This window comes from Larus michahellis, chromosome 2 (assembly GCF_964199755.1).
Source record: "Larus michahellis chromosome 2, bLarMic1.1, whole genome shotgun sequence".
NCBI lineage: Eukaryota > Metazoa > Chordata > Aves > Charadriiformes > Laridae > Larus > Larus michahellis.
In genome coordinates, this window is record NC_133897.1 from 25,637,164 (window position 1) to 25,661,151 (window position 23,988).

Genomic DNA, 23,988 nt, shown 5'->3' on the forward strand with positions numbered 1-23,988 from the left:
AGAGCCTGGCTTTCTCTTCGGGTAACAGTCATCTCGGATTGAGTAGTACTAGAGGACAAGTGAAAGTGAGATTGTCGAGGGAGGGAGGAGCGGGGGGGTGTGTTATGTGACTTTACATCCATCTTCATCACCGCAGGGTCACGAAAGGATTGCTGTGGTAACAAGCAACACAGCTCCCAGCACTCGGGTCCCAGACGCTGCAGCAGAGAGAGATCTTTTCAAGGTGAGCAGACTGGCCTAACGGAGAACATCTCCAGCCGGGGAGATTTATGAAGATCTACTTTATACTGGCAGCAGAAGGCCTGGCAAGACTGCGTTCTCCCTGGAGGAGTTTCACTGGCTATTTCATCCTTCCAGAGAGCCTTGCTGCTCTCCTTGGGCAAGCCACTTGAGGCAAGGGCTTAACTCTGCCCAGGTAACACTCCAAACCAAGGGCGTTAACTGCCTCTTCCACAAACACATGCTGCTTGTTTACGTGCTCCTAAGGTTTTGGAAATTCAAACACTTGGCCCAGGAATGTAACTTCAGTACACTGCCTTTCAAGAACCCCTATGGAGAAATGTTGGGGGGGGACATGACACAAACACTGGGGTTTAGAGAGAGCTCAGACCACATAAAATCACTTTGTAAAATCAACAGCAAACGCCCTGAGATCTGGGAAGCGCAGAGCTCTACGTTACACCCTGAGCCACCATCTGCACCACGCATCGCGGATTTATTTTTTGTCGTCTCATCTTACCCTGCAAGTAATGAATAGGGCAACCGTGGCTGCTCCATCTGCAGTAAGGAAACTGCTGGCACACCCCGTGCCCCGGGCCCACGACCGCACTGCTTATAGTCTCAAACAATATGTTATTTTACACAATAATGAACAAACTGCCAGCCCGGCTGTCTGCCCTTCTTCAGAAATAACAAACCCAACCCATACCTCAGTGCGAAACATGTAAATGACGAGGCTGGCTGGCTCGCAGGATGCATGGAGGCAAATGTTTCCTGTTGTCCAACTTGCAAGTGATATCTTGGCAAATATTTTTCCTGCCCTTGATAATCCTTACATTTGCAGAGTGATTCAGCATGACTCAGTGGCGGCGGCAGAGGTCAGGATTTGTAGTGAATTCTTACCAAAGCCAGGCAAGGAGATGCTGGGGTCATAAAGTAACTGCACGCAGGTTTTTGTTTACGATGTATCTTTGGGGAGCTGATGCGAGAAAGGACACTGTAAATAAAGTGCCTGGCTTTTTATAATCCAGGTGCCCCATTAAATGCAAACATGCTTTAACTTGGTAGAGGCTTGTGGAAGAAGGCAGCAAACAGCAATATTATTTAGCTTTTTTTTTTTTCACGGTAATTTTCTTATGCCACAAATTGCAAGACTTAAACACAAAAACAGAGCTGAAAGCCTGCCCCTACAAGGAAGCAAAACGTCATCATTACAATAGCAACTATCTCTGTGGTTTGCTAATTGCGCGTTTCTGCTTTACTGGTTTCCTGAGATGGGTGATGGAAATACAGAGAAGAAAAATAAGAACCACCAGCTTACGAGCTTGATCAAAGCTACACAAGTGATTCCACATTCCTGAATTCAATCAATTTTCAACACTAGTGCCCTTGGAAACAGAAGAGGCTTGGGTGGGGGAGAGAACAAAGAAGGGCTTTAACAGAAATATTTCTGTCAACTAAAGACCACCGAGGGAAGAATAACACAAACTACAGCGTGCAGTTTGAGGATCTGCACACAGCTTCAAGCTCATCCTTCCTCTGGTGGAGAAAGTCTGTGCAGCACCTCTGCGGACCGAGGTTGTACGATCTTCGGCAGACGAGGCCTGGGTTTGTCTCACTGGCACCACACTGATGTCTAATTTAGGCACAGTTTTCTTTCATTTAAAAGACCCTGACGTATTCTCGTAGATCACTCCCAAGCAGCTGCAAAGCCAGATGCTTGTCAGAAATTCTAGGTTGCCTGAGCTTCTGTCAAAGAAAGGTGAACCCACTGCAGTAGCCTGGCAGAGGCTTGTCCTCCACAAGTGATAAAGTCATAGGTTACCTAGAAATAGAAGGGAAAATGGGAATATTGTTCCAAATTCACTAGGTGCTAGTAACTAGGCTAATTCACTAGGTAACATAGCATCTATCAGTTAAGCGTAGTTAATTATAGGTTCCTCAGAAGCTCTCAGAAACGATATCCCTAATTGCTGAAAGCAAGCTGCAGACTGAATTATAGAGGTGTTGGTACAAGTCTCAGCCGGGCAGCAGGGCTGCCCAGCGTGAATGGCACGCATGGAAAGTGCAAAGGGCTCAAATGCTAAATGCAGCTTCAGTGCCTGGACCGGAATATTTTATTTACGATGATGGCATTTTCCTCCCCATGCAGAGCAGGAATATTCACCGATATTAACATCAGATTTAACAGAGAGGAAACCATCAACTATTACTAAGGACTTAAATGTAATTTTTTGCATTGACTGAATAAAATATCCTTAAGTGCTTGTGTCCTCCGTCCCCTTCTCCTTCTAGCCCCCTCGTCTGTTTCTTCGTAATCTTTATTTCTCCTCTTTCTGCCTGCATTGCTCATTTCAGTTTGCACCCCTTCTCAATTCCCTTCCATAATATGACATAGCCAGCATTAAAAGTGACATTTTAGCTCCTATTTCAAAGATGCTAACAGGGTCAACAGGATTCACACTTCTGAAAGCCTTTTTATCAACCTATCTGTAGATTCAGGGTTTGCGCGTAAGACATTTTACCAGCATTATTGTACTACTCTATAGCAGGACAATTCCCCATTATCTTGTATGCCACAAGAGGCACATGCACAAGCTCAACTAGCAGATTATAGTAGATAATAGATAGATTTCCACCTCAAGATGCCGCATACTTGCCACCCTTGCTGCATTGCAATACAAAGGTCCGACCCCAGAGCTTAGAGCTGCAGATGGCTTGAACCCAACTCACCTACACACTTGTCTAGACAAACGTGCTTCTGAAATTGAGTCAACAACTCTTAGCTTGGACACCGTTTAATCCCCGTAAATTGCGTTAGCCAGCCCCATTAAAACCCAAGTTCATTTTAACCAGATAACGTGCACTAAAATACAGTTTGAACCATGCAAACCTGGGTTCTAAAATGTGTTACCTAATGTGCATTGTTCTTGAAAAGTACCTACTTTATATTTTAGACTAGACACGGCCATCCATCTTGATGGGTTAAACTGATTTATTTTTCAATAATGTTGGTTCAATTGAGTTAACGAGATCAAAAGCTCCCAACACTCATTAAGTCGCAGGCTAACGCGCTTGAAGGCGTATTATCCGGCCGTGCTTTGAGGCAGCAAGGGGAGAGGAGCCCAGGTTTCAACTGGAAGGGCTGGGCGCCTACGTGGGGCAAGGCTCCCTTCTCCCACCAGCCTGACCAGGGCTGCTGGGGCGTCATCCCACCCAACACCCACCCCAAACTGGGCCGGCGGGGCCTTCTCCCATCGCCAAACCGACACCGACCCGCACCGGCCCTTCCCGGGAGAGCAGAGGGCTGCCTCGGCCCCTCGGCAGGACGAAGCGCGTCCCCCCCCACGCCAAGAGACCTCGATGCGACGGCTCGGGGCCGCCGACAGCCCTGGGCGGACGCGGTGCCTTCGCTCGCCCCCCGAACGCCGCCACACACGCCCCTGCCCCGACCCTCACGGCGCCCGGCGGGGGCCGCCACAGCGCTCCCTCCGCTCCGGACGCCCCCGCGTCCCCCGGCCCGGCCCTGGCTCTCCCCGCCTTCCCTCCCCTCACGCCCCCGCCGCTTCCTCTCCCGCTCGCCTCACCCCGGCAACCGCCCCGTCCCGCCGCGCCGGCCGGGGAGAGGCAGAGCGGGGGCGGGCCGCGGGGCCCGGCTCCTCACGGGCAGGGCCGGCCGCCTCCCCCCCGGCCGCGGCGCGGGGCTCCCCTGCCCGCCCAGGCTCCTCCTCCTCCTTTCTCTCAGCGCACCCTCCCTCAGTCCCTCCCTCCGCTGGTTCCCGAAGCCTCTCGCCGGACTTTCCTTTCACTCCTCCATCTCTCTGCACCCCTCGCCCTCCCCGCCGCGTCTGGCTCTGCCGGGGCAGCCCGGGGAAGGAGTAGGGGGGCGGGACGGAGCTATGAGGCGAGCGGCGGGTAACCGAGCAGCCGCCGCCGCCGCGGCGTAGGGCTCCTTCCCCGGGCGGGGCTGGGGTTGTCCCGTTGCGCCCGGCGGCTCCCCGGGGCAAGGAGGGAGCCCCGGAGCCGGGGCGGGGGCGGCGGCGGCGGTCGTGGTGGTGGTGGGGGAAGCGGGGTTGGCGCCTGGCGAGCGCGAAGTGGGGGGGTGTGTGTCGCCCCCCCCCCCTTCATGTGTGACATGATCGACTCGCAGTCGGCCGAGAAGATCAGCAGGATGAAAAAGTTGCGGAGAACTTTATCGGAGAGCTTCGGGCGAATAGGTGAGTCCCGCACCCCGACGGCGATGCCCGGCGCCCCCGGGGTCGGGGAGGCGGGGGGGGGGGGGTGTCGGGTCGCGGCGGCGGAGGGCGGGTGGCTTCGTGGTCGGGCAGAGCCGCGGCCGCCGCCGCCCAGCAGCCGGGCCGGGGCCAGGGTGGCCGGCGGCGGCGGGCGAGGGGCTCGCTGGGGCGGCGGGTTGAGCCCTGCAGGGCTGGAAACACCCGCCCCGGCCCCGAAAAAAACCCTGTTTCTTGGGACGAAAGCTCGGGAAAATAACAGCTCTTTCCCGGCAGCGCTGCATGGGTCTGTCATGGAGTTAGCCCAAAATAGGTTAGGAAAAACAAAACTATACGTGAGAGTTGGCGAGCCTGCCTCCGTTGCCGAAGAGAAACCTGGGCAAAAAGCAAACGGTTATTTTCATTTTGTTGCAGCTCTGGTAATTTTTTTTTTTTTTGTTCGGGCTGCACGTTGTTTTAAATTGAGGCGTGAGATGCTGAAGCAGATAGCGGCGGCCCAGTGATTTGGGAGGCCAGACAAAAGAAGTCTGTCTGTCATCTGCTGCGAAGTCTTGTCGTTCTTTCACTGACATAAAGCATCCTGAGGTAGCGTTATCTGAATGCAGCTGCCCAGCATGTTATCTCCCGGTATCACTGCATCACGTTTGGTTTTCACACCAGTTAATTTTGCAGTCAAATTTGTTACCGAGAACAATGGCAAAGAGTTCTTGTCTGCTCGGATTGGTGTTTCTCTTGGTCTTTGGCGCAACTTTGCTTAATTTGCTGTTTAAAGTGCCAGTTCCCTCTGACAGCATCAACACGCAGCTGAGCAGGGAGAGAAGGTACCTTAGAGGAGGTGCGAGGCGTCCCCAAGCTGGCTGGGCAGAGCAGCTGGAGGTACAGGTTGGATGGGGCTTTGAGGAGCCTGGTCTAGTGGGAGGTGTTCCTGTCCATGGGCAGAGATGTTGGAACTAGGTGATCTTTAAGGTCCCTTCTTCCAACCCCAAACCGTTCTATTATTCTATGGTTCTACTGCCGGAAGATGGGCAGTGGCTGGGATGAGCGAGCAGATGCAGCAGCCCCCATCCTTGCAGATGCTCTGTAGCACGATAAAGGCCCTTCCACACCCCTCACCCATCAGTTGACCCATTGGGGCATTTTCCTTTGCTGTCAGTCAGGCTGGTGAGAGAGACGTGAGTCAACTTTCTGCGCTGCTTTGTCCCAGTGAGAGGATCTGAAGTGCCAGTGCTGCAACCGTGAGCTGTGGCATTTGGTTCTCCCTCCACCTCCCTGCCAAGGAGGTGCATGAAAGTACGCAGGCATTATAATTTTTCACATGCTGTCTATGCATTTAGTGTATTACCTTTAGCTTTTAGGGACTGCGAACTTGAAGTGTAGGATAGCATTTGAAATCAGTATCTTTTATTGTCCTACTGCAAGATGAAAAAGACTTGAGAGAAGCTCATTCATATTTGTAAACCAGAGAGTTTCAAGGGTCAATGCCAAGTTTCAGTTGTGAAGTGAATGTCAAGTCACGGTTATAAATCTCTCTCTCCCTATATGAAAATAGCTTTCACCTGTCATCGGTCTCAAACTTGTAAAATGCATTTAACTTTTTTTGATTAGAAAAAAAAAAAAAGGCAGTCAGGTGTTTGGTCTGTCACGTGTCTCTGTGTGTGTATATAGACACAGAGAGATGCTCTCATACAGGACCGTGGAAGGGTTTTACTAATGGTGGAAGTCATTAACAAAGAAAATATTTTGAATGAGGATGCTGCTTTGTTGCTGCTTTGTTGTAGCAGTGGCGGTCCTGTTAATGCCTTTTAGGGAGCAAGGCCCCTCTGGCTGGTAATTTCTGCATGTTTTAGTCAGCTCTATTGGGTGATAATCCCTTTTTGTCATTTTTCACAAATTAAACAACCTTTTCGTTTCCTTGGGAGCTTTGGTCTGATTTCAGGTACACGGATTGTTACATCTTCCAGCTCCTCCAGTTCTTTGTGCGTGTGCACAGCAGTGTAGGACTGTGGTCGGGTGCCTGTTTGTTTGTTTGTGGTGGTTGTTTTGTGATTAAAACTCAGCTGCTACCAGCAAGACTATTCAATCTTCAGATCCCCTAATATTTTGACCATCATTCTGGTAACTGCACTTTGAGCAAAAACCCTGTAACTTATCAGTGTGAGGTTTGAGCATAGTCCACTCCCTGATACCCAGAGCCACAGATAAGCCCAAGCAAAGCAAGCCTATGTTTAAAAAAGCTCTTAGCTTGCATACCAGGAAATCCTCAGGTAAAGCATGTGCTGTACTTAACTCTTATATTGAAATGAAGGAGAGAAAACCAAAACCTCATTAGAAAAAGTCTTTCTGGGTACTTGTCACTCTGGTTTTACAGATCTTTTTGGAAAAGGTGGTTCCTTGGTATGATTAACAAATTACTAATTTAATATGTATCTAATCTGGAATTTTGTCAGTCATCTGTTCAGTTGTGCTTCATTAGAAATAACTGTGATGATCTTTTAATTTTTCCTATTCTGCTGCAATTTATGTGTTTTCATAGGTTTAAGTACCCAATATAGCAGCACGAGCATAACTGTGTAAATGATACACGAGTAGCATGGTGTTTGAGTCAAATAATCAGCAAGTCAAACTTTTACATGCTGCTGTAGGGGACACCTGATGGCCATTCCTGGAACGGTAACGCACTGCTAGGCCTCCCCCCTGCATTGGCGATATCCCAGCTGCCAAATACAATTCTTCCAGTGCTACAAGACCCCTTAATTTTGACACCAAAGTTTATGTTCGCTTGTTGGATAAAAGTTATGGAAATGTATCCTAATTGTCATCTGCAGCACTGTTTTTTTGTAGCTGGGGGTAGCTCAATAAGCTACCTTCAGGACCACCTTCTCCGCAGAAAGCGATCCTCTCTATTTGAGAGGTTGTATCAGCAATGAATTTATAAGGTGATTTATTATTTTTTTTTATGGTGTGCCACTCCCCAGCATCTTTAGATAAAAGAAGAGATACCCTTAAAACCAGCTTACTTATCCCTGGGGCACAGCAAAGGGCTGCTATTTGCTACCAACCGTAGCCTCAAGTAGACTTAGCCCATCTTCTTAACTGTGAACTGATGCTTTCCAGCCACTACACCCAGAGACTGGCAGAGGGTGATGAAGATCTGGCTGTATTATTCGTACTCGTCCTGCAAAATTACGGTTCAGCCCTTGCCCTTAACTGTTAGAGTAGCTAGTACTGAGAATGTTTATTTTGCTGAGCTCAAAAGTGTGGTGTGGGAAACTGTCCACCTCCGAGCCTTCATCCTGAGCATTTGCCTTGTGCTATGTGCAAGTCTGGTGAAGGACGGTACAACGCCGTGGTATGTTGGAGGAAATGCATATGGCCTATGGTGCCAAACTGAAGTTAATATTCTAAAATAGACAGGATGGCTTTTTACTGCAGAAATTACGTGTTCACTGTTCTAGAAAAATGAACTATCTTTGCAGCTAAGGTACCCTTTCTCCTGGCAGAAGTTTTCTGGTGTTTCAAGGAATGTTCCTCTTAAAATTTATCTCATCATGAAGAACTTATATTACTAGGAATCTGAAAAATTTACAGAATTCTTTTTATTGTTAGGTTTCTGGCAGCCATTTTTATACAAGCATCCAAATCAGTTTAAAAATTCTGATTTCCTTGCTTACATACTGTGTTGTCCATATAAACGAACGCATTGTACTGTATGTTGACCAACTTTTAGAGATTCAGTTGACTTGCTGTTTATTTTAGCATTTAAACCTTAATTAGGTTTGGTTCTTAGTTTTATGCTGTGATAATTATATAATTAAAATTAATAATGAGTAATTTTGTAAAATTATTGTCATCTTTTAGTTATGTAAAGAGTTCTTGGCTGTGCATTTGTTGAAGTTCATCCAGTACCAAAATCATATTTGATACCTCTTTGGCTCATGCTGTTTAACTTCTGTTTTCTTATGCAGTCTCTTTAGTCAAAAACTAACACCAGGGTGGAAAAAAAAGAAGAAAGAGAGAAAGAGAGAGAAAACTTTGCTGAGATTGCTCACAGTGCTCTGAAAGCAGCCTGTGGCCCTTCTGAGCATCCCTGGGCTTTGTTACTAGCTCCTCACTAATACAAAGGTTATCTCCACTAATCTCCTCTAATGTACACTCACATAGCTCACATACCTGAGATAACGAGACCTTAATTTGTAAACAGTTTATTTTTTTTAAGGTCAGCAAAGCTTTTTTTTTTTTTTTTAATGGCTTAAAAAGAAAAGGATTGCATTGATGAGAAAAAAATGTTTCTAATATAATTTGTTGTATATAATATGCTGCTTTGATGATTTCTTTTGAAGATACTATGTAGTGAATTGGTCGAGAGTGAAATTGTTATTAAACAGAATCTGATTAAGTTAGTGGCCAAAACTCTCATATTCTTATTTTTGGAGATTGTTAAAAAAACCCTTTTAGTCAAAGGCAGAAGTTAAAGACAAGCCAATAATACACAGTGGATCACAGATTCCCTTTTCTTGTTCTGTTACATTGTGAATTTTGTTTGGTTATCTGCTGTTTGGCTATTCCTGGAATGTTTTGGTCATGTGAAAATCTTGTGTTTTGGTAAGGGAGAAAAGCTTGTCAACATGACCTAGGTGTGTCATATACTAATTTATAGCTCCTATGTCATTGTGACCCGAAAGGTAAATGAAAAGGTTAAAAGTGTGTTCTTTTAAAGTGTTCCACACATCGGGGTTTCTTCTTTCCTTTTTTTTTCTTTTGTTTTTTTGTTTTTTTTTTAATGTCCTGACTCATAGCTCTGGATACTTGGGATTGGCAGACTGAAAACGATTTGTCTGGCCTTCAAAACCATAAAAATGCATTTCATGATAAAAATGCATAATGTGTGCCTCAGATCTCCTCAGCAAAATCCCAGAGTTTGGTTTTTTTGTTTGTTTTCTTACTGAACACGAAATCTAGATGAGTAATTGTAAAACAGTAATCTGCAAAGATATGAGGGAAGACATGTTTCATGTCCCAAAGAAATGGGGATTTGGAAGCAAAGGAAGGCTGGACCATCCCTGCTTCTCTGTACAAGGAGAACTGGGATTTACGCCTTGCTGCCCATGGCAGAGGTTGTGGAGCTGCAGCACTTTTTGCAGTGATGTCCTGCCTCTGTTGTGCCTGTGATACAGCTAAATTACAGTTTTGGGTTTTGTTTTTTTTGACCAACAACGCTCTTGCTTCTGAAGACGGGGTTTGGAAGAGGTGGTGGTTTAGAAAATACTACTGATTTGAAGGCAGATGGAACATCTAAAAGAGCAAAGAAACTACTGGCGTCTAGATCCTTAACCGTGCTAGGGGCTGAAGTATTTATCTTCTGCAGAAATTAACACATTTTGAGTGTAAGAAACTGTATGCTGCTTAAGTGATGAAGAGGGAGCCTTATGGGGCACCACCGCGCAACCTGTACTGTCAGCTCAGGTGACCTCCCTCAAATTGCAGACCTTCGTGATTTAAACTGAAAAGAAATAGTGCAGTCATCAGTGCAACGGTTTGTCGTATTTTAGCTCTTCAAGAGAAGTAGAGGAAGAGCGCTTTCAGGTCACGGCAGGCAGTACACAGTCCCTGGTTGGTCTGGTTGTGGTGTACAGTTAAAAGGAACCAGTCTCCTACCTTCAGACTGACACTGTACAATGGAGATTTCGGAGAAACCAATTTTCTTTATGTTTCAATAAAGATACCCAGTTTGCTATAGGAAAAAGTTTCATCAGATTAATCTTTGCTATGACTTCAGAACTATTCATGTCTTTATTTTCATGCTTTACCAGTTCACGTGATTTCTGTACTGTTTTCCTCTTTGTTTTTTGTCGATTAATTGCTGAATAACAGTGTAAGACAGACAGAAATATCTTGTGCTTTAGTGTAAGTCATATTGTAAAAAAGAAAAAAGAAAAAAAAGCATGCCACAATGCATACTATTCCATAAAGGTTTAGTACTTGACAAACTGAATACATGGTTAGGTATTTATTATACTTTTCCTTTTTGAAGTTCAGTCAGGCTCTCCATAAAGTGTTTTCACGCTCACTAGGAATTAAAATAAAATAAAAAAAAACTTGCGAACTCGTATTTTCTTTAACCTGAGAGGATAATATTTTTCATAAATATGTAAATTTAGTTTCTTGGAAACACGCTGTGCAGTCCTACATTCCATTTACAGATTCAGATTTTGAGTGTAAAATTGTTATTCATACCAGCCTGTTCTTTCCTATTATAACAGGAATGCCGCTCTGTTTTTCTCTTTTCTGGTGTTAGTTACTTTGTGCTCGTTGAAATGCAGTACAGCTAACTATTTCTTTTTTCCTTTTGTTTTAAAGCCTTGAAGAAAGAAGATAGCAGCTTTGATGAGGTAAGTTAAATATCTTTGTACCTTATGTAGTCCAGGTATACCTTAGTATTTCTCACTTAAGAAACCGACGGATAGTACTGTTACGATGTGCGTTTGTGTTAATACATGCATATTGCTTGAACATATTTTCATTTTCCAAATAACTACCAGATGAATTTTTTGGTTGAAGGCTCTGAATGGAATACTTGTGGTTTTTTTTAATATAATAAAACTGAATGTTGTATGAAAACTCACTTAAAAATGTTCCATGCAGGGAAATGTTGTATGCAGAGAAAATACTTCATAGAACTTTACCCACGGTAATTCTTATAATTGTAGGTCTATATCGTAACAGACAATCAAAACCCATCACTCTTGAGAGAACACCTTATGTAAAATGCTGCTGCATTGGCTTCTTGCTGAATATCTCAACTGAGATGCTTCTTAGGAAATAAAAAACCCCCACCACCACAAAACCAGCAGCTGGTATTGGTAAAACTGATACTTGATTATTCAGTGTAATCAGTTTGCGGTCCTGACCTATCTGCAATATGATATCCGTATTAATTTGTAAAATATGCTGCTCATGATTTGTGCTTGCTTTTACTTAGGATAGACTTTGAGAGCTCTAGGTCAGTGTGAGTTGTTTTGCAGTGCAGGTTGGAAGAGGTGTAGGTTTGGAGTGATGAGTTGTCGTATTGCAGTCAATGCTTGCCTTGTACTTCCCTCTGCCACCATAGCTGGAAGCAAATGGTTGTATTTTTGTGTGTTGATGTGACACTTCTGGCATTTCTGTGTTTTCTTCTTCATTGCATGCTGTAAGCTTAAATTCTTGGCTGATTAGAGTGAGATAGCTGCTGTGTGATGCCAGATTCTAGAATAAATAAATGATGATGTAATGTCTTTGATACTGGATCAGATCAAACTTCATCTCCTTCTAAACAGATTCCACTGAGTTTTACACCCCTCTGCTCAAATTCATCAACAATGATATGAATGTTTTGCACTTTTCTGATGTGTGTCACAGAGAGCTGTAACTTGGCTTGACCCCTCTTGGGGTCAGAAGTGAAAGCCCTGGGGTCGGACTCTGTTTTCAGGAACTCTCACTGGATCACACAGTGGTCCCCACTGTTGTTTTATAACACTGGTAGAACTTGGTTACACCCATGTGGATACGTGGTTGTAGACTCTGAATCCTTGTTTTACAAATCTGGTCTATTTTTGTCCAGTACTTTCTTCTGAAGCCTGCAGTTGTGTATCTGCATAATAACCTACCCAATAAGTCCCTTGTATTAAATTTGATAAAGAATTTGAAAAGATCTGTTCAAAAATGCTGTCTTATGAGGATGGCAATTTTGCTTTCCCTCCCATTCCCAAGGATTGTTTATCTACAATCTTTAAACCTGGCTTTCCGTTTGAACAGGAGACAACTCCGCCCGCGACAACAATGTGAGCAAATTTCTATCTAAGTTCAGGGAGTTTGGGGAAAAAAAAAAAATCTTTCAAATATGTTTCTAATGTAATGTGACAGACTGTTGATGTGAGCTACTACAGAGGCAGTAAGAGAAGGCTAGTGGGAAGGGTACACAAAAGAATTTTCTTGCATCTCCTGTAAATAGGGGAGAGCTTGATGTGACACTAGCATCAATTGGTTCCATAATTTTAGGTGACGCTTCTTAGAAGAAAGAAAAGTGTGCTGAGATTTTATGTTGTCCTTGTTATCTCTTCAAACTCAACGGAACGTTTCTTGGCAATTATCTAGCCTAAAGTGTGAATCAGAGAATGGGCTGCACACGTATCACTTAATTCCTTTCTTTTCAGACATCCTTCAAATGAGAAGATAAAGCAATTGTTAGTAACAATAGTGTACCTGATTGTTATGACACATACCTCTAAGGGAGACAATATCTGGGAGCAGAGGAGTGGGCACATTTGTTGGTTACAGAAGGCTATCGTGAAAAACACTACTAAGACTATACCTTGATATAACAGGAAAGCACCTAGTCTTCTGGCTAGTGTATGTAGTATTGATACACCAGGGATGCAGTTAGGAAGAGAGTTACGATGACAATAAGTGGGAACATCAGATGAGGAGGAGAGAGAGGAGGTAGTTGTCCAAGCACTGTTTTACTCCAACTTTGTAGGTTTCCTACTACAAAAAATTATATAGTCAACTATTGAAACATAAATTGCGTTTAACAAACAGCATGTTCTCCCTGTACAGTTAGTGAAAAGATACTCTTTCTCCTTTCATGCTGCTGAAAGATGCTGTGTATCTCTTCCCAACGTCTGTTTCCCCTTTCCTGAAGTTTCCCCTTTCCTCCTCAGTAGAGGAGGACTCTGTTGTAGCCTTTCAAGCTGTGACTACAGCACCAGCAGCAGAAGCTGGCCAGCAGGGACCTGACGCTACTTGTTTGTCCTTCAGGAAGCGGGGAGGGGAAAATGAGCTGTCTAATAGATGTTACTCTACCTACTTTACACTTGCACGCAGTAGCTCAGAAATGTACAGCACTGCAGGAAGTCGTCTTTCTTTTGAAGAGGAACGACTGAAAATTAAGATATCAAACATGACAGACAAGTGGATCATATAATTGCTTTCTGTGGGTTATGAAATTAATCCCTCTAGTAAATCAGGACCAAAAGAATCGTGAATGGCAAAGCCTGTGAATATGTTGCATGTCAGAATATACTTTTAGTTGTTCTAGAAGCATTTCAGGGATCTTTGTGGTGCATTTAGTCCTGCCCGTAAGCTCAGAGCACAACAATAGGGTGAAGGAATAGTGTAGCATTTGTCACTTTTTTTGTAGCTGCTGTTGTGTTCCTTTGATTCAGTTTTGAATGAAAAAACTCTTTTCTGTAGATGCTGCTGGCCTTTACTTCAGTCCATAAGAACACTTGAATTCATCCATTTAAAACCATTGATAGCCTATTTACCTTCCTAAGATGACATCTTCCAGAGACTCAGGTGAATAAAGGGGTAGGATACAGATCACTTTTTGTATAGTCTTCCATTCAAAGCAGCAAAGTAATAGTGTGCTGCTTTTCTTTAAAAAACAAACAAACAAACAAAAAACAAAACACAAAACACCTTTAGCCTTCTACTTTTTTTTTCATACTAGTGTTTACTGGACACATTGTGGGAACTGGAACATGGGCCTGCTCCAGTACCTACTGAAATCAGTGGGAAGGTTCTCAGTGTTTTCAGTGGTTTGTGGATTGGTTTCTTCTGTCATGAAATACCATAATTTCGGGTGTTCTTGCCTGTTTTCAAAGTTAGTTTATTTGTGTGGGAGAGAGTAAGGCTCCCCAGTTCAAGAGAGACAAGGAACTACTGGAGAGAGTCCAGCGTAGGGCAACAAAGATGATTGAGGGATTGGAGCATCTCCCTTATGAGGAAAGGCTGAGAGAGCTGGGACTCTTTAGCCTGGAGAAGAGAAGGCTGAGGGGAGACCTTATTAATGTTTACAAGTATCTAAAGGGTGGGTTTAAGGAGGATGGAGCCAGACTCTTCAGTGGTTCCCAGTAACAGGACGAGGGATAACAGGCACAAGCTGGAACATAGGAAGTTCCAATCAAATATGAGAAAAAACTTCATTACGGTGAGGGTGACAGAGCACTGGCACAGGCTGCCCAGGGAGGTTGTGGAGTTCCCTTCTCTGGAGACTTTGAAGACCTACCTGGATGCAGTCCTGAGTGATGTGCTCTAGGCAATCCTGCTTTAGCAGTGGAGTTGGACTAGATGATCTCTAGAGGTCCCTTCCGACTCTGAAAAATTCCGTGATTCCGTGATTCTCCTTGTGTCTTGAAATGTTGTTACCTGCTCTCTGAAGAGGGGAAACTGCAAAAAAAAAAGGAGGGGGGGAAATACAAAAGAACAAAAAAAGAGTTGCCCTCCTTTTCAAAGCAACCTAAATTTCACTCTCTGAGTGTAGGTTCTGGCAGGGAAAGCATCTGTTTCATTCAGACAAAGCACTGATTATCTAGTCTTGATACCAAGACTCAAGATATTTCTCAGGAGCAGCGTCACATGCAAAGAGCGGTCTATAAACAAATGTTTGGCCCTTGCATGAACATTTTATTTGTGCTCCAGTAGTTTTTTTTTCTCTGACAAAGTTTAGAGTAATAACTTCCAACTCTGCAGGGTTGCTTTGATGTCTTTGGACCATTAGTGTAACAAGAACTATAGAATTTGTCCACTCTGCCTTATAATGGTGGAATTGTTTTCTTTTTAACTCAAATGAATGTGATCAAGGCCAGTATCATGTGGCTGAATTGCAGCATATTTGTTGGAATGACAGCCAGTGTTGCTGTTGCGACTAGCTTCATCACAAGGCTGGTAACCTGTTCCTTCGGTTAGCTGCTTGCTGTTACAATTTATTTCTAGATTATTGTCTGTCACTCTCGAGCTGTTGGTTCTTGTCCTTCTGTTGTTAGTGGTTTCTGTAAGCACTTAAATCATGGTTTAAGACCTTCAGTCTTATCTAATGTATGCACATTAGATAAATTAATATCAAGGTCATAATGAAATCAAACCAAAATAATCTTAAGGCTCAAAATCAATATGAGTTGCTGTGATTATTGCTTCTTATGTGGTGAGTTGTATTGCTGTTCTTTAGCGATATTTTAGCGTCAGTTCTGCCCAATATCAAGAGCATCTTTTATTTTAAGGCCACCTTCCTTAGGAAATTAGGATACTGTGATGGTGCCTGCTGTGTGTGTAATATTTTCTGACTCCACCCAGGAACTTTGAAGCTGGCTGACACTAGACGCCGAGATGCTTGATGAAAAAGCATGTGAGCTGGCTGAGGGATTGAGATAAAAATCTCCTCTGATGGAAAGGCTGGAATGCAAGTTCTTGCGAATTAGGAGAATCTGGTTGGAGGTGTTATGAATACTCTGACCTCAGCAAAATCCTTAATACTCATCTAGTCCTTACTACGTTTCGAATCCCAACTCTGAGGAAGCCAAATTTCATTTATTTCGCTCATGGAACAACTTTTGTGTGTTTGAAGTGGAAGTGTGTGAAAGGGGAGGGAGTTTTGCCAAGTTTCTTCTTGATTCTGTAATGTGCTTGGCTCTTACAGTCTTTCTCTCCGAAAAAAAACAACCCCCAAACAAGAAAGCTACTCCCTCTGTGGGATGTTGCCATGAAAAATGTCTTGGTTTAAAGGACACCCGTCTCTGAACTGGAACTCTTGTGTACAGAATATTTTGAATCTGAAGAGTTAAAGGGAAGGGTGTAGTTGGAAAAAAGTAGAGCTCTGTAAAGAATGAACAAGAGGAATTTGAATGCCATAATGCAAAAGGCACATAGTACACTGAATAACATTTGTGCATTTTTAAAAGTTATATTTATAGTAAGCAGCTTGAGAGGCAAGTGCATGTAGGAAGTATAGATATGGAACTATATCCTTACCTTCTTGTCCTGCAGGAGGGGATCTAGATTATGGGAGATGGAGGAGAGAGAAATCTAGCCCACTTGGGACTCGGTGTTACTTTTTGTGGGATCTTGGGATAAACATTGATTATTTCACTCCTGGGAGACTTAAAAGGTGGGGTTCGTGTTGTGACAGAATTAGGGAAGAGCCTGTGATACAAGGGGTTTTGGAAGCCTGCTCATTGTCCCTCCTTCTTGGGTGCGGTAATTCTTTATTGACCTAGGTACAGTAAAATCGTTACAAGCCATGGCTGAGCTGTCTGCTTCTTGATGGCTTTGTTTATATTTTGGAAGCAGGAGACGGGTGACTAATGAACTGCTTTATATTGTGATGTGTGATGTGTTGTGATGGGGAATTTCCGGAGAAGTGGTCAGAGTAAGTGTTGTATGGGCAATATTTATAAATGGCCTGAATGCCCTTGGGGTGGGGGTGTTACCAATGCTGAGAACTTGGGTTTGACTTAGGGTGTATGATGACTTTGATGCAGTTCTCATCTGCGTAATGCTGGGACAAGCAGGTAGCGTGTGCTTATCAGTTGTGATGGGTGACTGAAGGCTGATGGGAAAGAGATTTAGGAAGTAATGCTAGAAGAATAAAAAAACCCTAAAACTGAATTTGGAAAACAAACATAGAAGTACAAGTGTCAAAACAGTTTCTAAATAATACCAGGGAACTGGGTCAGAAAATCTTCATCTGCTAGTTTAAGTTACTTTGCCAAATGTGCACAAAGGTGGCTCAAGTGTCTTGAGGAATGGGTCTGTTCAGACGTATGTCACAAAGCAAATGAGAGCAAACATAATTCCAGGCAGAATATAACAACTCAGTATTGGAAGTTGCTGTTTGTAAAACGTTACTTGAGACGTGACACAGGCAAATTTTTTTTGGGGGAAAGAGGGAGGTAAAAGCTCAATAATGTAATCTGATGCCTGCTGCAGGAGGCCCGTCTTCATTTATGCAATTCTGGGATTCACAAGGTCTTTGTGTGTGGGATAGAGATTTTTCCAGTCTGCCACCTTTGGGAGGAAAGATGGGCGGGGATGATGTTGTCTCATGAGCCTTTCCATTACAGAGGACATTTCCTGGGAGACAGTTTGGTGGGTTTGTGTTCCTGCCTCTGCTAACTCCACTTCTTCCTGCTCCCGGTACTGTTCACTTACACTACTGAGGATCTGGTGTTGGTCCAGCGGTTCCCTAGCAGCAGATGGCTTAGATGTCAGCTTAGATGTCAGTGCTGGTCTCTGCTGCCATGTCTTTGAGGCCATTTCAACAAACTATGCATCTGAATTGTGTTGCTATTTCTTAGGACTGGGGTGTGATGCGAGTGTATGTGCCCCTGTAGCAGAAGAGTGCCAGCACTTAGGGTCTTATAAAGCCATTCTCAGCTGCTTAAAAGGGCATAATTGTTTCCTGTAGATGAGGACCGGTAATCTTATTAGCAAATCTGCTTCAGGTGAGTCTGAGAATGAAAAGCACGGATGGACGAGAGCAAATACTGCCATTCTGCTGGTAGCGGTAGCTTCCCACAGCTGTGGGACAGATGTGCCTTTCATCGGTCAGTAAGAATGCTGTTTTGTGAAATGTCTGGTGGTTTAAAAAAACCCAATCCTTGGACAGCCTCACTTAATTTCTCAGAGACTTACCAGTATTTATGTGGTGACTAGGGATTCTTGTCACTTCCCTGTGCAGTGTTGCATGTGGAAGAAAGCAGAGTTCTGGAAGACATGAGACACTTCAGAACCAGGTTTAGGTGACCACCAAACTTGTAAGTAATTGAGAGGTGGCAGGAAAGCCATTAAGAAAAACTGTGGAATGCCTGCTCTGTTGTGTCCTGTTTCAAGGCTCTGAAGCAAAATCTGAGACCATGGGAAGGTTTTGTGGTTTACTTGTCAGTGACTTTTTACTAACTTGGAACAGGAGTTGTTTATAATGTTGGGGGATAAACCTGGGCTTTAGGAGACCAACAATTGAGAACCTTTTTGTTGTGGCTGGGGAAGAGCTTTAATCTCAGAGCATCCCAAATCTGTCGAGTGGCAGTGTTTTATGCCCCAGCCATCAGCGTGTTCCGTTATGCGTTCCTCTGCCTCACATATTTGGTGACAGCGCATCCATTTACCTTTCAGGAAGTGTGTATTATTTTCATGGGGTAAGAAAAATGGTTAAGTCAACTGTGAAACTGCTTACTCCCCTTCTCTGCCTTCTCTTCTCCTATAGACACTGGATGGAAGAAGGGTTCATGTTACTAGTTATTATGTGTGTGTCCTTTGCTTAATTTTTCTTTGAAAATGGATGGAGCAAAGGAGCAGAACTTGGTCTGAATCTATGTCCACAGCAGTGACTTGTGAGGATCCAAACAAAATGCTGACGTATAAAGCTCTGTTCTGATCTGCAGGCAAGTGTTTTAGCTGTCAGAGAAGCATTGCAAAATGAAGGTGAATTTCCAGGTCTAGTTCTCTCACTTGCGTGTGCGTATTTTTGTGTTGGATGTTTCTGTTGATCAGATGAGAGGATATATGCATTCCAGAGATGTGGAGTCTGAATGCAAGCTATTATTATTTCTGAAGTATGCTTATGTGTAAATCCTGCTGTTTATTTTCTTGGGATATATGGGATGTAGTAATTTATTGGTAGATTAAATAAAGTAGAGTAGAAAACACAGTACATTATGTATGGGATCAGCAGCTTCTTGTTCCTGTCCTTGCTGGGCAATCTCCCAGTTGTGAGGCAAGAAATAATTGTGTGACTTCCTTGAGAGGTCTGTCTCTTCCATCTTCTTTGTACTCAGACTTTATTGCATTATTTGTGTTTCGGTCTTCCAAGCCACACTACCAACAGGCATATGACTATATTTAAATCTTCTCACGAGAGGATCTAGATGAAAATTATTTCTGTCTAGTTTTTCTCTTTCCTGAGAAATTCTGCATGTATGATGCCTCATCTGCTGTGTGTCACGCTATCACTGACAACCATATATTTGCAGGATCCCATTCACAGTAATCAAGGTTCTGAGTCAATTGACATCTCTTGCTATTCAGTTGGAAGGGATAAGAAAAGGAGATTGCAGGCTATGACTAGTTTATTTAAACAAAATGGATTTTATGTGCACAAAACAATGTCATTTTGATGATATTAAGGCCTAAAGAAATTGTCATTGCCTTACAACTGCTTCTCTATACATGAGGAATTTGTTTACCCCTTTTCCAGCAAAGCTCTCTACCTTGATGCCAGTTGAGTCAAAGTCCTGCTAGTACTTCTTTTGTTCTTTTCAGGTATGACAATTCTCCTTATCAAGTTTGAAAATTCAAACTGAAGTATTACAGGTTATTTAAATGTGAAATATTGGCAGTAATTTAAAAAAAGATTGAATGCTGCTGAAAACTCAATGATGAATGATGGAGACAAAGCCACTGAGAGAGCATGGAGTGTGTTATCAAAAACTCCAAGTAACGACTGGAATTGTGTTTGGACTTTCCTGAGATAGTTACTTAACCTGAATTAAGTTTCTCAGTAGAATCCATGTGTTCACCTTTTTCAGCGTTGAGAAATAAAAGCAATGATGCTACCTTCAGAAGCTATTCACTGCTGTGTCAGCCCAGGAAAACCAGCGTCTTACAATATTTTTCCCGCTGCCAGGTGCTCAGCAGCGCTTATCTTTGTGTGTGACCTTCTTCTTAGTCTGATAGCTCACATATAAAAAAAGGTGTTCTTCCATACTTACGCATGTGAGGAGTCTCTCTGTTTCTTTTAGCGAGAGTGAAATTAATTTCTTGTTACCAGTGGATTCTTGTTTGTACGCAATTGCACTTAACACTATTTTGTTTTAATGTATCTTTGTTGTCCTTTTCCTCCACTGAAACTGCACATTCAGACTCCGGCACGGTTTGTGGCCATGGTGATCCTGAAACTGTACCTGAGGCTGGCTTCATGCTGTTCTTCAGCTTGTTTTCTGACTTCTGTCTTGAAAATTCAACACTCTGAAGGAATTTGTCTGAGGTCACTTGCTGCGATTAGTTGGGTCAGATATGCCCTTCAGCTTTGAAATCTGGAAGATTTTCTGTTATCCCAAGTATGTTGCAAGAAGCACTGCAGGGGCTGGGATGCATGTTTTGGTTCATAATATTTTTTCAAGTTAATACCCTCTCAGCTGAAGCATTTTTCCTCACTGTACTGTTAAGCAGTTACAGAAAGCCATTAGAAGGAGAACATATTGAAATACGTATAGAGCTTAATCAATGCCCCCTTGTTTTTATCTCCATCTCTCCATTAACATACGGTGATTTTTGCTTTCTGACAGAGAAGCAAGATTTTCACATGTTATTCTTTGGAAGTCCTTCTATTAAGTTTGTTTGTTTGTGGGGTTTTGTTTTTTTGTTTTTTTTTTTTTTTGGAAACCAGCCATACACACATCCCTCTTGTGCCCCCGTGGGACTGGTTTGTTCATTCTCTTCTCCATATTTTGGAATTCGTTGTCCTCGTATTACAACATTTTAGTTATTTCCTTTTATCCAGTATGGTGACAAAAACTGCATTGTAGTCCAAACACGGTGTCAGTAGCTGTTGATTAACTCTTAGGCACAGACGTAGTTCTTAATTTTCTTCTTTTTTTTTTTTTTGTCCTGTTTTGTGCCTGTTTTCTTTTATAGCTTAGTCTCAGTGTAATTATCGATATTCATCATTTATTTTTCTTCTGTTTGGCTTGTTCTTAAGCTGGTATTGTTTCCTTGTCTTTGGTGACAAGGATGCTACTGAAATCCTCGGCAGTTGTGGAGGCAGCTGCAGAGGTCATGGGAGCTCGTGTCCTGAGTGGAGTGGGCAGGGAGAGAAGGGAGCACCTGCGGGCTTGGCTGGGGCTGCCAGACACTGGCAGAAGCGATGGGAAGTGTGGTTTGGTGGCTTTTATTTATTTATTGGCCTTCTAAACAGCCAGACTTATTAAATGATCTCTAACCTGCTCAGCTTTGGTGATGCCAATTACTGATGCAGTTATACAGTTAAAATAGCAATCTGCGCTTGCTCAGAAAAAGTTAGGTTTTTACCTTCTCCGTGCAAAGAATGATGCCGGTTCCATTTGTCAGATTCATTATCATTCTTCCCATGCCTTGGGTTGTTTAGATGTCAGAATTCTCTCATGACTTGGCTCAGTTTGGAGGCAAAAAAGTTTTTTCTTTTATAAAAAAAGAAAAGGAAGGGGGGAGCTATGATTTATGTTGGCTCCTCATGCACAGAGGGGAACCATCTAGAAACAGGATGTTTGTTACAGGCATCTCCTGCTGACCTTGGAGATGCACAGAATTCCAGAAACTAGAGGGCAGCATCTGGAGAAATACTTGAGGTTTTTTTTATTTAGTTAGTTATTAATGTGGTATGGATCAGTTAAATGCGATGTATCTGGCCATCATCAAATCATGACAGAAGCTCAGAGTAGATGAAGGACTATGCTTAATTTGCTTGCCCTTCAAAAGGCATGTTGTAACACTTTAAGAATTTTTCTGTTCAAATCAGTGAGAAAATGGTATTTTTATCTTTGAATGTAAGTTAGCAGTAACTAAGCAGTTACGAGTTAGACTAACTATGTATATTTTTTTTGTATCTCAAGAATAGGTCTTTCCAGTGGTGTGGAGAGAATGCTTAATCATGCATTTTATACGGACATTAAGACAATGTTAAAGCTCATAGTTTGAACCCAAAGTGATGATGTTCAGCAATGAAAAACAACTTCTAACGTATTCGAACAAATACTGACAGAGAAGCTGGGACTCTTTTTCTAGAAGTTCTGTCTTCTGCATTCATTTCAGCAAAGTTCTAATTGAGGTACTCTGGTGGGTTTATTGCCAGCACTGATTATTTCATTCTTCCAGAAGTGGAGTGGAAATTATGTAGATTTTGCAGTCAAAGTGGTTCGTTTTGGTGTCACTACTTAAGTTTCAGAGAGGACACCTATGTGAATCTATGCCCATAGGACCTAGCAGAGCTCATGACTATATTTAACACTGACTGATGAGGAGGTGATCCGAGGAAGCGATTTCAAGAAGCTGCTGGGGTTCAGTGGTGATGCAAGACTTTGGAGCAGGTGTTCTGCTGTAAGTGGATCCTCATCTTGGAAAACTGTGTGAATTGGGTTTATTTTATTGTTAAAGTTTGGAAGAATGCCATGGCTATCTTCCTTGTTCAGTTTCTTTCTCTTGTGAAAAATGTAGAGAGACGGCCTCTTGGAGAGGAAAGTAAAAAAAAGCAAAATGTAACTCTTTTTTTCTTTCGCCAAAGAACATAGATGGAATTGGATATATTCAATAAGAATCTATTGCTATACTTTGAGTTTGCTTCTAGCTTTCTTTGAAATTTCAGATGTGGATAGGAGATCAGACAGGAGTTGTACTGAACTTTCACAACCTCACTGTTTAACCACAGGACCATGTAACGTGGTCTCATGGTCAGTCAGTAACGGCATGAGCCACTCTGAGAGACACAGAGTAAACCCTGCGTCATCCACCACAGCCTTTAATTGGGTACCAGACAAAATTCAACCTGGGGGAAAAAAAAAGGAGATTGAGTCTCTAAGTTCAGGCAACACTGTTTTCTGAAATTTATTATGCTGGAGGCTGACCATCTGGAGAGCAGCTTTGCAGGAAAGGATCTCAGGATTCTGCGGACACCAAGTTGAACATGAGCCAGCAATGGGCCCTTGCTGCAGAGGCGGCTAATGGTTTCCTGGGCTGCATTAGGAGGAGTGTTGCCAGCAGGTCAAGGGAGCTGATCCTTCCCCTCTGCTCAGCACTGGTGAGGCCACACGTGTAGCGCTGTGTTCAATTCTGGGCTCCCCAGTACAAGAGAGACATGGACACACTGGAGAGAGTCCAGAGAAGAGCCACTAAGGTGATGAAGGGACTGGAGCATCTCTCCCATGAGGAAAGGCTGAGAGAGCTGGGACTTTATAGCCTAGAGAAGTGAAGGCTCAGGGGGAATCTCATCGATGCCTATAAATGCTTGAAGGGAGGGTGTACAGAAGATGAAACCAGGCTCTTTTCAGTGGTGCCCAGTGACAGGACCAGAGGCAGTGAGCACAAACTGAAACACAGGAGGTTCCCTCTGAATGTCAGGAAACATTTTTTTCACTGGAAGGGTGACCAAGCACTGACAGAAGTTGCCCAATAAGCGTGTGGAGTCACCATCCACGGAGATATTCAGAAGCCATCTGGGCAGCCTACTCATCCAGTGCAATGTGGTCTAGGTGGCCCTGCATGAGCAGGGGGTTGGACCAGATGACCTCCAGAGATGCCTTCCAACCTCCACCATTCTGTGATGCACACGCTTTATTGCAGGCTGCTTTCTTGCTGCAATCCATTTGAAGCTTTTTGTGTCACTTGTGTCATAAGCAATTGACTTATTGTTAGTTATGTTGTATATGAACATCAATATTTTAAATGTTTCTTTAAGGAGAGGTGATTTGCTTCATATGTAATTGCTTGCAGTACATTGCAAACAATTGTGGTCCAAGTTCTATAAAGACTGTTAAGAGGTACTGTTTCAAACCACTTGTCTATAAAAGCTTAAAAGAAATCCAAATGTGAAGATTCTCTAGAAACATCTGTAATAAAAAGCTTATCTTTAGAAGCTCATTCCTATCCACCGCTCATCTGCCAAAGACACCTCTGGAGAAGTCCTTCTGTTTCTTTCCCTCCCCAAACCATAACACTTGATACTCCAGAGCAAACAACACAGAGCTTATGGCTAGGA

The 23,988-nt window shown here is 43.3% G+C and overlaps 1 protein-coding gene across 2 annotated transcripts in view; it reads left to right on the forward strand.

The window, feature by feature from the left end:
* Positions 1-3,984: 3,984 nt before the first annotated feature.
* CDK14 (cyclin dependent kinase 14) overlaps positions 3,985-23,988 on the forward strand; it is a 328,079-nt gene continuing 308,075 nt past the window's right edge. The window contains exons 1-2 of one of the 2 annotated variants that reach the window (XR_012585470.1): positions 3,985-4,436; positions 10,809-10,840. Coding sequence is in view for 1 of the 2 variants with exons in the window: in XM_074574642.1 (XP_074430743.1) it covers positions 4,346-4,436; positions 10,809-10,840 (123 nt within the window). In the remaining variant the exon portion in view is untranslated. The remainder of the gene's footprint in view (positions 4,437-10,808; positions 10,841-23,988) is intronic. The other variant, XM_074574642.1, reaches the window with a different exon arrangement.